General features: G+C 42.9%; 1 protein-coding gene across 1 annotated transcript in view; it reads right to left on the bottom strand.

Moving 5' to 3' along the window:
- The window catches only part of UST (uronyl 2-sulfotransferase), a 966,832-nt gene extending 951,423 nt beyond the window's left edge, over positions 1 to 15,409 (bottom strand). Inside the window, exon 1 of the mRNA XM_078649265.1 lies at positions 14,774 to 15,409. Coding sequence (XP_078505391.1) covers positions 14,774 to 15,068 — 295 coding nt within the window. The 5' untranslated portion in view covers positions 15,069 to 15,409. The remainder of the gene's footprint in view (positions 1 to 14,773) is intronic.
- Positions 15,410 to 18,984: the final 3,575 nt, after the last annotated feature.

Raw genomic sequence — 18,984 nt, 5'->3', positions numbered from 1 at the left:
CAAATGCATGGACTCCCCAAATTCATTAGCTATTGAGTTGATAACTGTTACAAAAAAAGGCTGTAAATATCTTTCAGCAAGAAACCTAGAGCCCAGTCCCCCAGAAAAGCACGCCTTGCTATGAGAAGTGTTTTCTAAAAAAATATGATGCTTGAAATTCATGCCCCAGGCTCCTACAGCCACCAGCACAGTCAAGAGATGCCTACTTTCGCACAAAGCTTTGCATGCTCTGAGGGTGCTCAGCAGACATTCAAGCCCATCATCTATGACGCACGCTGCACAGCTGAAGCCACTCATATTCATCAATAATGACTAAACTGATAGGAACAAGCAACTTCTCCAAAATCTCACAGGAAGTGAGAGTGACATCATAAGAAGTGACAGTCTTTGACCTCTGACACAGATGGCTGCACATCAAGTTAAGCCACAATCTTGACACCCATGAACCACATGAGGGGGATACAAAAATGCTGCTATAAGTATAAACATAATAAACAACTTTAAAATGTTATAAAACGCATTGAAGGGCTGCTTAGGAGTTGCAAGGGTGAAAAATGGGGGTAAAAAATTCAATCTTCAGCTTATTCATACATAATGCATACCTGCCAACTTGAAGAACAATCACACCATGGGAGGAGGGGCGGGTCTTGTAGGGGGCTGGGCCTTGTGCCGAAAAGTATCTAAGAGGCACTATGAACCCCTCCCCGCCCCTAAGTATGCTCCTCTCCACCCACCCCCAAAAAAAACTGAGCTGGAAAAACATTATTTACAGTGGTTTTCAGCTTGTTTTGCCCGCCACCGTGTGATATCGGCTCCTCACTGGGCGACCATTTGATGGGAGCCAATGCTGTGTGTCACACGGTGGCACCTTGTAAATTGGCAGGTATGGTAATGCCGGTGCCCTTGGATGCTCTGCCACTCAATCCCTGCCTCTGTCTGCCACTCAACCCCTGTCTGTGACTTCCTTGCAAGTTTACCTGAGTGAAGGGATGGTTCACAAAGGCAGCAGAATTGCTGCTCCAATGGGTTATTGAGTCTCTGAAAATGGATCTCCGGAAGATGTGAACTTAGAGAGCTCAGAGGTAGCTAAATAAACCAAACGAACCACTGTTGCCACCTCTGGAGTACCAAATCTGGCACCAATACCAACCTATCATAAACAGCTTTGATGGGGTTACAGACAACCACAACAGCCAATTAGGTGGCTAGATCTGTGTGTGGCACCTGGGAGCCTCAACTAAAATTGTATGTAAGAGGAAGGCATGTTATAATCATTCTTCTTTGTGAATGGAGATCTGCAGAAATGAAGGACTCAAGTCAGTACTTTCTACCCCAAAGGAAATGTGTGAAACCTTTTGTTGAAGCACGCCATATGACTACCATTTTCAGACCCGTACATGAGTATAGGTTGGATGATTTTAACTTCCTATATTTTGGTTTTTCAAAAATATTTATTTATTGTCTCCAGACAACCCAAGACGTAGTCACAGTTTTGATCAGAAATAGTAATTACTTTTATATCAACCCATCTTTGCAGGAGACTACATCATCTGTCAAATCAACCATGTTCACATTGTAAAGCTAGTAATAATTGCACACAATGCGTACGACACACAGAGAGAGGCCAGTTAGCTCTGTGCGGTACAAGAGTCAAGGAAGTTCCAAAGCAGTGACAAGGCAACTGATTGGCACATACTATGTGTAGCTGCACCTGATGGACTCTAACATATACTTGGGGCTCCCAGTTTTCCGTTTTTACTGATTTTTATAGATAAATGCAGACAGAAAGCAATTTATTTTCTTGTCTGTATTCATTTTTAAATACAGAAAGACACAGAAAATAGGACTCCTTTGGATATTTTTTTCTACTGTCAATCATGAGTGCAGGTGTACAAACTGACAGGTTAAGGAGATTAAGAAAGACAATAGAATTCCTACTTAAGCTTAATTAAGTGCAGATCTACAGTTATTTATGCAATTCTACAATGTAAGTGTTTTCAGATAACGCTATTGCACTGTATACTGCTGAAACCTTTTGGACATTCTTATGCGAGTATATATTTATCAGTTAAATAAATGTGGAATAATATCCATTTCAGCTTCATTTATACAGTAAACTCAAAATAAAATTGGATAAATACGGAAAAAATAGCAAAACATAGATGTAGATAAGTACAGATGGAAATGTCAAAGAAATAAGTACCATAAAATTCGAAGCCCTACATATAATACAAGTAGTCCCCATATTGTGTAGGAGGCTCCTTTCCCCACACTAGTAGGTACACAAATTTGCCTCACCTGCCTGGGTCATCATTATAATAGATTGAGTGTAGAGCTTTCCCAATCAGTTTTCTTCTCTCTTGTCTCCTTTTGCTCCATAAATTAAACAAAATGCATTTGTTCGTCCCAACACTCAAATCCAAAAATGTGTCTCACGCTTCATAGATCATATGCTTGACCCCCATCCCATCCAACATCTGCAGAAAGACAAACTTTCTGCTCTTCCCCAGAAGCTACTGGGGATGCCACAAGTTATACCTTCACTCATGATGCACATATATGACATCTCATGTTCGACCTAAAAATGTGCTCAAATACATCATTCTTATTGGGAAGTCAAATCCCACCGTGGACTTTTGCTTCAATTGTTATTTAGCATTGCTAAATGTAAACTGATTACTTTTGGCCACTGTATGTACAGATAAACACACAAGGAAGAAAAATATTTTCCACTCAGGTAGAAAGGTACAAATCTAGAAATATGAAATTGGATCTTCTTTTGAGTGTTAACAAATGCTTTCAATCAAGACAAGTAGTCCCAATGCAGAGCATTGTGACAGTACAGAAACTTTAAACAAGCAATACGATGCCCTGATAACGTGTAACTATCTGAAGATGTGCTAGTAGTAAAATGAAAATATTTTCAGACGAGTAGTGTGTTATTACATAGAGCTGCATAGCGGTCTAAACCCTAGAGACATCAAAGTGTGGGTGTAATTTTATAGGTTAATTAAACATTGAGCTTTACCATTTGCCAGTTCATTTGCTCGATAATCAAAACTAAATATGGACACATACCAATAAAAAAAAAACATTATGGCTAAATGCTGCAGAAATGTTAACAAGCATTGGCATAGACAACACGTCTAGCTTTTGGGGCTTTGTAAGTGTTTCGCCAGAGTTATTGGCTTTGCCAATGTCTTTAATCTATGTTATAGAGCAGCAGTTAATGTTACCATCCAACTAATGAGTAATCAGTTGATCGACCAGATAAGGATAAACAACTGAGTATACACAATCTGAATAGAATGTGTATGAAGTAAACCTAAATCTCTAGGGAAAATACATTAAAACACTAAACTACAAGATCTGAGGAAAATCCAGAAAGGCAAAATTCGCGTCCCTGCCTGCACGCTATACATACTTCAATGAAGAAGGGACTCAGCCTCCTTACTATGTAGCCAACTACATGGCTGTCAAAAGGCTTATTAATGTCTTGTGAGACACCTAAGTCTTTTTCTTTCTTTTTAGCCAGTGCTAAGTTGCACTCTGAGATTTGCAGTTTCTCTTCTGGCACTGGAAAAAGTGCTACAAAATGCAGGCCACAAGGTTCAGTAGGTTAAGAGTTGCAAGAAATGACTAACATGGCCTGGGTCAACTAGCAGCTATGTAAATATCATAGAGTTGCTAACTGGGTGCACTTCTACAAACCACTATATTTTCTCACCCTCTTCTTTTTGGTTATACATCCTTTTTTTCTAAAACGCGTTCATACAGGTGGCTCAAATAAAGCACAGGACGACTACAGTTCCCAGGAAGCATTAAGATGTCAAGCGAAAGTTCAACATGGAACCCATAGTGTCTCTGCAGACGTGGAACATGGTGAAATCATAAAGTACTTCAAAGAGGATAAACATGCTCGCGCCTTAGTTGCAACTTGGCTTTATATTGCCAAAAAAGTGTTCTATTTTGAAAGTCACAGGCTACAAAAGAAAACAAGGATCACATTGCTTCCCATTCACAGCCTGAAGGGCAGGAGGGTTCTCTCTGGGTAGCAAGGTATCAGGCACAAATCTGTTGTATAAGGGAAACGTCGTTTACAACGCGGTGTTTACACCGCACGACCTTTTCCACGCAGCTATTACAACGCAAGTCGTTACTACGACTTGCGCTGGATGGCGCTGTGGGATAAAGAATGTTGTAATTTTATATTCCAACACCTTCCCTACTGTTACGGGGACTGGTGTTGGAATATAAAATTATGAAATTCCTAAATCCGCGCCCTCCAACGCAAGTCGTTGTAACGACTTGCGTTGTAAAATCTGCGATGTCAAGTACCGCGATCTAAAAGATCGCGTTGTACTGACATACATCGGTTGTATAAAGATGGAGGGGTGGAGAGGAGCTAGCTTTCAGGGCTGGATCGGCTGAGGGAGAATGCTGCTTTCAGGTGGTATGGATTGGAGGCAGGGTTGGACTGGGACAGCAACCAGCCCTGGCAGACTGCTGCTCGACCGGTCCTAGGAATGGGGGTGTTAGCAAGAAGCACCGCTCCCGCTTTTGTTACAGGGGGCAGTGACAAAATCAGCCCCCACTGGCACAAAACCGGTCCCCACCCCTCCGGCCCACTGGGGAAATGCTCGGTGCCCGATACGGCCAGTCTGGCCCTGACTGGAGGCAGGAGATTGCTCTCAGGGCTGGAGGCTGCTATCACATCTGAGACACTCTTCTTGTCAACCCCCTTTCTCATGGACACTCCTACGCCAAACTCCATTAAGGCTGACGTGAAGCAGTTTTATCTCTATCATAGGATGTTTTACTTTGTGAGGCATTAAACTGTGACACCGCTCCCTATAGAATGTGATTTATGGCCATTACAGTTATTTTATGTTATCTACATTTATATACTGCTTTACTCCTATTTGTCCTGGACCTGCATTTAAGAACTGGGTGAATGTGCAATCAAAAGCTAATGCTATTGCAGGGGCTGATTTACTTTTTTATAGTTGGAGTTCTATATAGCGTGAACTTGACCCAAAGGTATCAGAGCGCTTTACATGAGCACCAGTTACATTACAGAGGGACATATTCATTTTGTTAGGCGATGGGAGATTAAGTGATTTGCCCACAATCACAGGATGTTGAGCATCCCTAGCCGGGACTCAAACCTGGGTCCCCACCTTCGAGGTTGACCCCTCTAGCTGTTAGGCTATATCCTCTCCCCTTTGTTAGATATGCTTATAACTATTATGATTACTTTATGATTGCACAGCGTCTATAGGGTGGGGGAGGGAGGGCAGTGTTCAGTTCCTCTTTCAATGGAAGATTTATTGGAAGTAGAATTGACCTTGAATGAACTCACTTATTTTGTTCAGAACATTGCATGCCCCTTGGATAGCTGATACTGTTTAAATATGTTTCTAAAAATCGAAGATGTGTATGGTGGACTCACCACACAGGCCCATGGTCGTTATATAAGTGTATGTCTCGCCCCGTGGGCTCCAGGCTGCCTTCAGATTCGGACTGACAGTAGCGGTCACCGGGGCATCCCCGGTGGGCAGCCAAGTTGGGGGCTTGTTTTGGGCCCCTGGGGGGGCTGTTTTTGTTACAGGGGCCGGCAATATCGGCCCTCTGTAAAAAAAATCGTCTGAAACCGGCCCAAGCATACAGCTCGGCCGCACCCGCCCTGCCCCTCCACCTTTTGGGGACTGGGCCAACAGTTTGCCAGGGCCGGTTTCGGTTCCCAGTCCGGCCCTGGTTGCCTTGATATTTTTTGTCCCAAGGGCTTGACTTGTGACACCCAACTACTTCAAGTGTAAATCCTGCCAGAAGTAGAACCTCCTGTATCCGTGTTTGACTTGCTTGTTACATGTTCGAGATTTTTTTTAAACTTTATCATTTTATATAGAATCGTACAATGTATCTACTAATAGCACCAATTGCAGCTTGAATATAGAGCACATATTTCCGCATGGTGAAAAAGTACATTATCCATTCAGATGAAGCATGGAGGGAGAAGCAAGATGAAGTTGTATGTAGAGCTACAACATCAATTACCTAAATGTTTGATACTTTTACTTGTTAAGTTGTGTTATACACAGATCGGAGCAGTGTAGGCTGAACAGAGCTGTACAGAAAGTTGAAACAGATTAATGGGTATGGATGAATAAGGAGACTGTAAGACAAACATGGAGGTGGAATGACACACTTGTTGGATGGTAAGGGAATCTGGGTGGACACATGGATGAATGAATGAATGTTAATGGTATGGTGGATGGATGGGTGAGTGGGTAGGTGGATTTGGGGTATTGGTTAGGTGGGTGAATGTAGTGATGAATGCATGGATGATGTATGGCTGGAACGAGAGGGTCAACAATGGGGCAGAGAATAGGGAGGTGAGCGAGTGACTCCTAGGAAGATAGGCATGGGTATGTGGGTAGAACATATGGAATGAGGATACATAAGAAAAAATAAGTTGTGCGGGGGATGAGATGACTGACAGCAGAAAACCAGGCGTGAGCCTGCAGCTTCATAATACCCAGCGCGTGTATGCCGGTAACGTGTGCCTTACAAATACACTTTTCAATCACAGTAGCGCGCTGGGGCGCTGGCACCCATTAGTACGCGTACATTAGTCCGCGTACCATTACTACGCAAGCGTTACAACGCATGTGATGTAACAACGCGTAGCCTTTAGTACGCAAGATGTTACATCGCATGCGTTGTTACAACGCATGCATAGTCGGTGAGGGGGCGTCCACATCAGGAAGAGGGTCTGCTGCGTGTGCGCAAGTCGGTATGCTGCTGCTTTACCGGCTGGCTATTAGTCATGCCCATCTCCGCGCCTGCCCTCGGGACTCCTTATTCTGCCTGCCCACGACAGAAGATGTCGGAGGAAGCAGGAAGGGGGAGAAGATTAGAACCAAGCGTGGAGGTGATGAGAGGAACCACGAGGAAAGAGAGGTAAGAGGGGCTGTGTAGGGTCGTGCAGTGTAGAGTAGTGTTGAGGGTTATGCAGGGTAGTGTACTTGTGTTTGTGTAGTGTAGAGTAGTGTCGGGGACGTGCAGGGTAGTGTTTGGGAGTAGGGACAGGACTGGGGCTAGGGGCAGTGATGTGCTGTGGGGAGTGTTTTAGGGTTTAGGGTAGTGTTCTGGGGGAAACATCCTTTACAACGCAACTTTTACCACGCAATGCTTTTACATCGCAACTTTTACAACGCAAACCATTACAACGCATTGCGCTGGGGGGGCGCTCTAGGATAGGGAATAGATTTAATTTACTATCCAACACCTTCCCTACTATCCACGGGGACAGGAGTTGGAATAGTAAATTAAACTATTCACTATCCAGCACCCCAAAGCGCTATGCGTTGTAAAGGCATGCGTTGTAAAAGTTGCGATGTAAAAGCATGCGTGGTAAAAGCACGCGTTGTAATGTCATACATCCGTGTTCTGGTGTTAGTGTAGTGTAGGATAGTGTTTTAGGGTTTAGGGTAGTGTCGGGGGTCAAGCAGGGTAGTGTTTGGGAGTAGGGACAAGACTAGGGCTAGGTGCAGGGTCATGCTGGGTGTAGTGTTTTAGGGTAGGCGGTGGCATTTGTGTAGTGTATGGTAGTGTTTTAGGGTAGTGTCGGGTTGTGCTGGGTAGTGCTTGGGAGTAGGGACAGGACTGGGGCTAGGTGCAGGGTCGTACTGGGGTAGTGTTTTAGGGTTTAAGGTAGTGTTGTGGTGTTAGTGTAGTGTATGCTGTGTTTTAGAGTTTAGGGTAGTGTTGGGGTGTCGTGCATGTTAGTGTTTGGGAGTAGGCACAGGACTGGGGCTAGGGGCAGTGTCGCGCTGGGGGTAGTGTTTTAGGGTTTAGGGAAGTGTTCTGGTATTAGTGTAGTGTAGGGTAGTGTTTTAGGGTTTAGGTTAGTGTTGTGGAGTTTGTGTAGTGTAGGGTAGTGTTTTAGGGTTAAGGGTAGTGTCGGGGGTCGTGCTGGGTAGCGTTTGGGAGTAGGGACAGGACTGAGGCTAGGGGCAGTGTGGTGCAGGGGGTAGTGATTTAGGGTAGTGTAGTGGTGTTTTAGTAGTGTAAGGTAGTGTACTTTTTGAGGGTTTTGGTAGTGTTTTTAACTTTTGGATGTATAGGGTAGTGTATTTGTATGTAGTGATGTTTTTTTTAACTAGGCAAGTTTTTAGTTCACATACATTAACACTTTCAATGTAATGGTATATAAACTAAAAACTTGCGTAGTAACGGTTATTGCTAAGAAAAAAAACACGTAGTAATGGCATGCAAACTAATTGCATGTGAAATACCAAGTCATATTCGCGCTGGGGATGTGAGTGTTGGCTGTTGGAGAGATGAGAGCTTTTTGATGAGCGGTTAGTACCTGTGTTACTGGTGGGGAAAGGAGAGAATTAAGATGAAACTCGGGTGAAGACTGTCAGGCCTAAGCAACGACACCCTCAAGTGCTTTTAAAACCATGCAAAAGTGATGGTACGTAGCCATCTTACCTCACGCCACAGTGTATCTCCATCTGTGATGCCAAAAAGACGCCAAGTCAGGCGTATAATCAAATAGTCACCAGTGTGTAGATGGATATGGAAATAGAGGTAGGACTATCCTATGGTTAAAAAGCGGTCGCTCATTGCAGTCTGGCAGTCCGGTCATGGTGAGTAGTTGCTCGGGCTGGAACGGCCTGTGCAGGTAAGAGCGATGGGGCGGGTTGGGAGGAGGATTCGACAGACGACGACAAGGGAAAATGAATGATTTATTTAATTTTCTCTCATCGTCGTCTGTCCAATGCCCCCACCCCATCCCACTGCTCTTACTTGCATGGGCTGCTCCTGTGCCAGGTACGAACAGATGCCCAAACCCCATTATTAGATTATACTAATATGTTTTAAAAGAAAATTAGTGATCAATCACAGCTTGCTGCGCTCCAGAACAATAATTGCAATTACATTTAACCAACAGTGTAATGGCACATACATGCCAATCCTAAATAAAGCACCAAATGCAGAGCCATAACCAAATAAATGCATGATACCTAAAAAAAATGCACATACACATAACACATAACAATTGTAAACAAATGTAAACAATGCTGAAACCAAATTAAATGCTGTTCGAAAACAGGAACAGAGTGGTGTTATGGTCAGAAACCACTGCTGGAAATACAGTGCCTGAAACTAAAGTAAATGGCCAGATGCGAAATGAGACATGTAAGAGGGGCAGTAGCTATGGGAGGGAACAACTGAGCAAAAGGAGGGACTAATGGCAAGGATTCACCACTGAAAAACAAGGGATTTTGAAAAGGCACAGGAACTAACCAATGTAGAGCGATGGTCAAGCTGAAAGCCCCCAGTCAGATACAGCATGTCTCTAGAGACAGCGCATGCGCTGCCAAGGCACAACCTAAAAAATGCCTCCAAATTGGGTGCCAAACCTACTTATAAGCAGTCTGTGTTTTCATTTGAATCAGTCGATGCTTTGTAAAGCCATGCACAATAGGGTCAAAGGGAGCACAATCCTAAGCATATGTAGAGCAAGTGACAAGTAGTCACAAAAATGTTAAGCCAACAATTACATTTTAGCAGAGTCCAATTGAAAATATCTATAAGTCTTCTTTTTCAGATAAGGTAAACAATCAATTGTAGTCCATGTATGTTCATTTCTCCATTTATTCATACGGCTTCACAGAAGATAATCAAAATAGTCAATAAGAGCAGCTTATCTTCTGTGAAGCCGTATGAATAAATGGAGAAATGAACATACATGGACTACAATTGATTGTGTACCTTATCTGAAAAAGAAGACATTGATATTTTCAATTGGACTCTGCTAAAATGTAATTGTTGGCTTAGAATTTTTGTGACTACTTGTCACTTGCTCTACATATGCTTAGGATTGTGTCCCTTTGACCCTATTGTGCATGTCTTGATTTACCGAACATTTTTGATTGGTAACAGTCACTCTTGGTAGTGGGTGACAGTGGTCTGTGTAGCACTCCGTCTCAACTAGAGGTGTCAGATCATAGTACAAGCCCATTTGAATCTTTTTTATAAATCAATAAGTGATAGTGCGGTTATTCCCATTGTGGGAAACACCACTACCAATCCTTGTTTCATTGATGCTTTGTAAAGCATTACTGTGGGACTCAAATCCTAGGCAACCAACTTTTGAGGTGATTTGTGCTGGCACTCAGGCTATTATGTTTGGGCAGCCAGATTTGCTGGGAGAGTCCCACTTTTTGGAAATGTATCTCAGTGTGCCAAAACAGTTCTCCATGTTAAATCTTCTCTAAAACAAATACATGTCAAGGTTTTGCGAGAAAGAATCAGGGAAATAAAAAAACCTACCTTAAAGTGTTACTCATACTTTAAGCTACTGGAATTATGCAATTTTGCGAATGCTGCATTCTCCACTTAAATAGAGATTTGCCACATTTGCCACCTAATCCATCATCTAGTTGCTGGCTAAAACGTATCAAAAGTTACTCAAATGTGGTGACTTGTTCCAGTGTAGCAGAAGGCCCTTTGCAAAGGTTGACTTTGTCATCTTTCTGTTGCTAATTGCTGTAGTTGGGTGTCAAACTGGTACTAATAAAATGAAACCTTTGCCCAGGTAGTGTGAACATGGATAAAAATATCAAAATAATGAGATAATACTACCACAAAATGCCCTACATTATGCTGCATAATTTGCCCTTTCTTGCGGCGAAATGTAATCAGCCCTGCCACATAATTTGTTCCAGCCCTGCTGCATAATTCCAGTTCCCCTGCTCATACTGCAGCTTCCATCATAAGCTTTCTTGTAAACTTTATCAGCATGGTAGGAAGGCGGGCATCTCTTTACCCTCAGCTGCTGCCTTGGAGCTCTGTCACTTAGAGAGAAGGGTACTAGTCAAGCTTGACACCTGACATACTGGATATCACTTCACAGTATGTCAAACTTTCGTGTCATGTGATATTTTACATAACTGATACTACAAACATTACTGTTCTGTGCCAAGAAGACCCCCGGGGAATGACGTGTACAAAAAAACCTGCCGTTTTCGGATGGCACCATTTATTTATTTATTTATGAGTTTTTTTATAGCGCGAGCGCTTCACAAAAGGAACAGAACTGATACAAGAGAACATTACAAGTGAACAAATTACAAAAGCAAAAGTTACATTACATGAGGCAAAAGTGACAATCGTGAGCAAACAAAATACAAGAGGTGGAAAACGATGCATTACAGGAGGAAAAAGTGACGTGCGCAGGTTACAAAAGCGTACAAAGTACAAGTAGAGGTATAATACTGCAATAAATGGAGGACACTCAAACACAAAAACAAACGTTACGTAGGCAATGGTGGCACTTGTGCAAGTATCGAAAGCAAACAAAAAGTAAGAGGTTGCAAACAGTGTGTTACAAGAGAAAAGTGACGTGTGCATGTTACAAAAGAGTACCAAACACAGGTAAGAGGGTAGTATTGCAATAAATGGCAGTCTCTCAAACCACAAGAACACACTGGGAAGGCACTTCCATAGTCATGGAGAATATAAATTTTCTATACTAAAAGGTCTTCCTTCAGATAATAGAGGGCATGAATTAACTTTGGAAGTGTCTTTGAAGAAGGAGAACTTTGAGGCCAGTTTTGAAGACCTGGGAGGAGGTGGTGGTCCGGAGCTGAGGTGGAAGTGAGTTCCAGATTCTCACTGCGTTGCCTGAAAAGGATCCCCATGACCTGAGTTCGCAACACTAAACCTCTCTTCACTGTCAGTGATTTCCATGTATTTGTTAAAATATGCAAATATAAGATGAATGTAACTTTTCATTAAATATTCCCTGTGTGGTTCCATTAAAATTGCGGTCTTGTAACTGTTTCCTGTTAAGTGGTCGTCTAGTTCTTAGGTTTCAAAGGAAATATTTTAAACAGCAATGTTTCAGAGCTTTGCGCTACTATAGTCCTATGTTAGGATGTGTTGGCATTCTACTTCTATGGTCATAAATACTGTCAATTAATAGTCCTACTTTTATGTCAGGGGCCAGTCCCCATATTTTTTTTTTTAATTCTCGTCACCTTATGTGGGCACCACATAGATCAACTGTGTTAAGTGTTGAGGAACTGTACAGCCAGCAAAAGTGGGAACTCAGCCCTTGGCACATGAGGGCCCCGTGCCACACCTGATATCAATGTTGTAGAAGAAAAAGAACATTGAAGGACCACAGGTGTGCCTGAGGGCACCTGACTGAAGTCGACATAGATCTGCTTCAGTCAACGGCGACCATTAGCTTCCGCGGTGTCGGGGGGAGGCGAGTTCCAGGGGACTCCCTTAACACAGTACGCCAACTGGGCCGGCACTATGCACAGGCGCTGGGCCCCTGGCCTGAGAGCCCCTGACTGGGTCTAGGGTTGGAGTGGGGGCCTTCATGTACTTTGCAGAGGGGTCCCTCAAGTTTCGTTAGGCCACCAGGTGGAGTGCCCGCTTTCTGATGACGTAACATGTAATTAGTTTCTAATTAACACTGCTGACATTCTGTGTAGCGTCTATTTCTAGGATTTATAAAGCGCATGGCTACCTCACCAGGGTTTCCCAGCTCTAAGAGGACCCACAGAAAGCGTCCCGCAGAGACGAAAACAAAAACATAAAAAAATTAGAAGAGCCACGTTTTAAGATGTTTACGGTAACCAGTCTCCATAGGGGAGCTCTGCAACTGAGGAGGAAGGGAGTGCTACAGGTTGGTAGCCAGGTACGTAAAGGAGCATCCATCTGTGCTGGCCGATTGAACCTTGGAACTTGGTCCAGGCGGCAATGGGTGGAACGAAGATTCTTGGCAGGACAATATGGTAAAATCAAACGGCAGAGATAGACTGGACCAGGGCCCATCAGGGCTGGACATACAGCGCGGATAGCTTTAAAATGAATGCGCTTGCCTACTGGGAGCCAGTGGAGACACCCAAGTTGGGCAGAAACGCGAGAGCCCTTATGCAGCCTTCTGTGTGATTGTGCAGTTAGATCTGTGTGACTATGCAGTTAGATCTGTGTGACTGTGCATTTAGATCTGTGTGATTGTGCAGTTAGGTACACAAGAACTCACTCTCTTCTGTTGGCTCCAACTTCTTGCTCCACTCTTATAGTTTTGTGTGAAGCTTAGGACCTAGTGCTCAGACACCACTTTCCCAGAGGGAAATTCCAAAGGACAATATACTAATGTTTTTTTTTTAATTACTGGACACATTTGTCGGATAGGTCTCTCATGGAAACTGAACTACCTAGGAGAGGCAGACCAAACCTGGAAACTATACTGACAGAATAAAAAATATAAACTTAATACACATGAGAAGCACAACAAACAATGGACAACAAATTGTACTGGTTAAAAAAATATATCAAGTTAACACAACTGACTCCCATGAAAAACAATCCACGACATTGAACTTAAAACCAATTCCAAGATTTAAAGCACTTTTCTCCTCTCGAGATAAGTGACAGATGACAGCTAAGCATGGTTCCATTTAGGCGATCCCATCTCTCTAATTTTTAAAGAGTTCACAGCATATTTTGAAAAGCATATGCACAACTACAACTGCATGTGCAGAGTACACATACAAAAATCACAAATGGTGAAAAATGCGTAAAAGCAGGGGCAGGAGGTTTGCCTTGCTATGCATTTAAAAACGGAAGTAGTTACTAATTCTAAAATGTTCTTTTTTAAACAGACACAGTGGGTACTGTTCAACCCGGGTGTTGATAGAATGCTGGTCTTGTTTTGAGCAGACATGACCCGCGTTTTTCCCGGGGCAGGTTTGTATCGCTGCTGCTGCCCACGTGTGCCTGCTTCTGCCAGTCTGTTCCCATCACTTGTTCTTCACAACGACTGCTGAGATATGCCTGTTGGCCATGTTTGTCACGAGCTGATGTGAAACAGGAACTATGCGTACGGTGTCGGTGCTGTTCTCTGTTAAAAGAAAGAAAAAAAGCTGCGCTTTCACGTGGCCATCTCGGCGCTACATGAGCCCTCGTCGCCATTTGAATTCCTAAGGCACGCACCCGTGCCAAACAAAGTCCTTTGGCTTGAAATTGTAAATTGCACTACCAGACTGTATGGAATGTGCCAACCTCACAAACAGCCGCTTTACACATCAGCCCCGGGGCCCTTTAAGCATGCCGAAGCCACAGAAAGGTGAAACCCCGCAAGATTCACACGTCTACAAGTTACAGGGGGAGGGGCCGTCAAGGCGAGCATGGCAGCGTGGATGTGCCAAGCGCCTTCAGAGGCACTGCACAGATGGAGGCTAACCCCAAGGGTAGCGCCTGAAATACCCTCAGACAGCAGAGCACGCCCAGGAAGGCCGGCGGAAGTAGGAAAGCAAGCACGAGTTAAATGTCAGGCAGGCACCCGTGGCCCAGACAGGCAGGACAACCAAAACACTGCAACACTACAGCACTGCACGCAAATCCCACCAACAAATGGGGCTTTTGGAGCCAGAATTGAAACAAACAATCTGTGTCTTGCAACATTAATGTATAATTGTTGCATTCGCCCTTTCACAGAGGCTTTCAGCAACTAGGGTTTCAAATAACGGAGCAAAGCAGAGCAAATGTGTAACAAATCACCAATTCTGCGCATTAAATACAAGTTGTGCTATCCAAAGAGCACGTTTTAAAAAGTTTTCGTCACAAACTTTCCACAAATCTTTGTCATCTATCCCCCCTCCTCCCCCCCACTCTCTCTCTCTCTCTCTCTTCAGATTTCTGCTTCAAGGTACAAGACAGGAGCTTAGCGCCTCCTTACCCAGATAGCGTCGCATGTCTAGGAGGAGCTGCGGCGGTCCACCGTTGAGCTGGAAGAAAAGCGACCCCAGGCAGAAGAGCAGCAGGGTCCCCATGCAGAAGCCATAATCCCGGAGCGAGAAGCGCAGGCACGCCGCGGAGAGCCAGCCCTTCCTGGCTGCCCCGTGCTGCTGGTGCCGCTGCTGCTGGTGCGGGGCATGTTCCTTGTGGTTGCTGCTGCCTCCGATGCTTTTACTGCTCGGTTTGCTGCTCTTCATTATATCTCGCCCTGGCACAGACCGGCAGGAAGAGGGCATCCATCCGCCTGCGAAAGCACAGAGCCCCCGTCCTGCTCATTGGAAAAGTTGGGCAAGGCTGGTTCTTAGGAGACTTTCGTGCCCATGGTCCGCGCGCCGGGGCTCTCGGCTCGCCCCTGCAGCCTCTCACCCACAGGCTGGCACAGACACAGAGAGAGGAGTCCCCGCTTCGTGTGCAGTCGCCAGGCTGAAGGATTCCGCCGCTCTGCAGCCGCGCGAGCAGACTTCTAATCTAAGACACCATGCTCCGCTGATTTTTTTTTTTCATTTTAACTCTGGTGTCATATTACATTTTTTTGTCTTTTTCTTGTCACGGGCTTTGGCTTTCTGCAAGTAGGAAGAAAGTTGTTTTCTTTTCAACCTCACCCCCCTCTCCTCAATGTATTCTCTTTATTTCCGCAACAGTGACCCCTTGTGGTGCCGCTAATTATTTGTATTTCTTTGACAGTTATGTTTTTTTGTCCGTCGATCAGGGATTTTTTTTAGGTCAGGCTTTAGCCACGACCTTTTGATTTTACTAAAATTATGTGTGATACACTTAGTGAAGACCTTTGATTTTTTACCAAAAATTATATGTATATGATACACAAATGGGTTTTTCAGTCAGTCACCTTCATCCATTGGTTTGTTATTGTTTCTGTTTTTCTTTCAACCACCACAGCTTTCCCACAAATACAGTTTTATATAAACCATGGCAAAACAAGCATTGATAAAGTCAAAAGTCTGACAGCCAAGGCAGACCTACTTGCTTTGCTAATAATTCTTGTTTATTATTATATTCTTTCACTGGAAGGTAGCAAACATGAACAGACTCTTGCAGATGGTTTATGTAACAATGTCACATTACATCAATTGATCACATCGCTAAGTGCTGTGTCCCATAACAGGATTACAGCACCTCGGTGGCCTTGGCACAACTTTAAAACACTTCCTACGTTGGACCAAAAAAATGAAAACACACTTCCCTATATGGAGAAGCATGCTACCAGTGTGAACAAGTGCTTTAGTGACCCACATAGAACTAGTAAGCGCTATATAAATGTTTCAACACAATATAAAAGTAAGGAAACACAGGAGAATGGTGTTAATATTGTGCTTAACTAAAATTTTAAATAACTGCCTTTTATGATAGACATTCTTTTCCTACAGATTGAAATGTGACAGCCCCATTGTAGCATGCATTAGGGAATTTACTTGCAAGCAGAGCCCCAGTTAACAGAATATTCCCTCAACATTTCTAAAAAAAATCTTTCAGTTTTTCTGTCACCTACCCCTTAAATAATATTCCAATGTACCATTGATAAATGCGCCGGGAAACCCACTGAGGGTAGCTGTTGCGCATTACAAATTCAAATAAATAAAATAAATAAATGGGTTCTGATGGAACCGAATGTGGCATGTGGCTTTTGGAGCCCTAGACTATGGCTATGTTTGTTTCTATTGTCTTATTTACATAGTAGGCTACTCAGAGCTCAATCACTTCTTGGCGCTAGAACAGGTATGGCATCATAGTTACCGGGGTGCAAGGCCGGTTACTGTGATTTCGGCTTGTGATTGGTTGTATTTGTTATATTGATGTTTGTGATACATGCATCATTCCGGAGTGAGAGGTGTACATTTGATACCGTGAGCATTATAAAGTCCTGAAAAAGGTACATTATTTACTTGGTAGACCCGTGGCAGTGAGCGGGTGATTATAAGAAGCGGGTTAGAACAGGTGAGTTTTCCAGTTTGCCCTGAAGTGCATGAAGGTAGGGATATACAATTCCAGGGGTAGGGAGTTCCAGAAACGAGGAACTATAATGGTGACTTTTCTGTCACCTCTGCTTTGTTAATATTATATCCAAGGAACTAGGGTTAAATAATTAGGCCAGCATTAGGAGTAACTTGAAAATCCTGAATCGGACAGTAATTCTTTTTTTTCCTCAATGGCAAACGTATAATGGTGCAGTAATACTGCAACCTTGGAATTATTAAAACAATGCGGAAACAGGACATCCAAGTGGGGTATCACTGCTCTGGAAATCCCCCAATGGCTTTAGTGGAGTATGGCCATATTCACGGCAATGGAATTTTGTAATTCTGCAGTCAATTCGATTCAATTCAATTAAATAAGCTTTATTCGGTTGAAACAAAACAACCATAAAAGCACAATACATGATCAAAATACATAAAAACAATTAATAAAAAAGTTGACATCCATAATTCTGCAGTCATGGCGTTTTCCACATAATTATGGATTTTTCGCACCTGCAACATGATCCCACATCAGCTGTGTAATTTGAAGATTTTGGCACACATATGTTTGTTTCTAGCTCAAACACATCAAGCATTACCAAAAAAGTCCACCATACATGTGCTGCACAATGGCAGGCATTATGTTGCATAGACACCGATTATCTTTCATTAGCATATTGGCTTATTTAGATGTTAAACTGATATTATTGAGGTGAAACCTTTGCCCATAGGGTGTTAATATGTGTAAAAGTGGGAGAACAGGGAAGCAATATGGCTTTAAAAGTCTAATTTTGACTTTTATGCAGCTGAATTTCGTCAATGCTGCTGCATAATTTGGTCTTCCCATTCCGCAGTGCCTATAACCATATTTATTTAATGGTATCTTTGTACTCTCATCCAAATCAAAACATTAGATACAAGGGTACCATATTCTAATACTGTTGTTCAAACAATAATCACTGGCTAGCATCATTAAATGGTGCCCAAAAACACATAAATAGTGAAAATGGGGACACGATCCATACCCAGAAGAAATGAGAGGAGAAATACAACCTGTTAGCGGAAAGAAAACATTAACTTGGCATGGACCTTGTAACCTGACGCAACTTTGATTTATACATTGTTATAATGCTAAACATGCCTTCTGGTCGATATTGGAATTTGTCAAAACAGAACCTTAAGACAGTAGCCACAATACAGTGTTGCTGCATAAAGAAATACATTGAATCCAGAACTTTAATACCAACAACATAGTACTTAACTGAACCACAGTTTCCTAAACTAAACTGTTAACTGGCTAATCAGGGATCTAGTTAAGGCAGAACCCACAAGTATATGGGCAGTGCTTAGTTTGGGAATAAACATTAAATGCAGTGACTCAAAGTTTTCTAAGAAGCCTGGCACCCTTGCTGCTGAATGCCGGAGTTGCAGAACGCAATGTCTGCGTAGCCATGATTCCACCTCATGCCTCTTTTTTCCACCCCCTACATTTCCTCTCTCTTTATCTCACTCTTGCAGGTTTTTTATTCCTGCTTTCACCGATTATTTCGGGTTTCCTCCTTCTTTCTCCCTTTTCTGCCTTCCTTTCTAGATCATGTGATGATGAAAAATAAGCCCAGTATCCGGTGCTATTTCGCGACGACTGTCATTCAGTGCCTTATTTCCGGCCCTTATCAAGGTGGCCCGTGTTCCAATTTCTTAACACATAGGAACGACGACTCCATGAATTTTCGAATCCAACTACATAGAATATTATGCAACATAAACATTTGCCCTGACGAAGTTCTTTCAAGAACGAAACATGTTGGCTGTAGTTTTATATTCATGCACTTGGATTTATATGATTAAATACTTTTTTCTATGAAGGAACTGATGGAGCTTCATTATTAACCCTTGCATATTTTGGTAGTGCACCACTCCATCGTCTTCGCATGAAAAATAAGCCCTGAGACCCCAAAAAGTTGAATGCCAGTGAGAGAGCACAAATCTGAAAAATGTAGAAGTGCACCATATTTACAAGCACGTTGTATTAGTTTAGAATAGAATACACAAGAGTGTCAAACTTATAGAGTGAAAATATATTCATGAGTGTTTAATTAGAGTAGGGATACATATATCAGTGTGGAAAACTAATGTAGAGATTTGTAGAAATGTTAGAATGATGTTGGAGTCTCACGTT

This window comes from Lissotriton helveticus, chromosome 6 (assembly GCF_964261635.1).
Source record: "Lissotriton helveticus chromosome 6, aLisHel1.1, whole genome shotgun sequence".
Classification (NCBI taxonomy): Eukaryota; Metazoa; Chordata; class Amphibia; order Caudata; family Salamandridae; genus Lissotriton; species Lissotriton helveticus.
The sequence above is the reverse complement of the archived record's forward strand: the minus strand, read 5'-3'. Positions and strand labels throughout refer to the sequence as shown.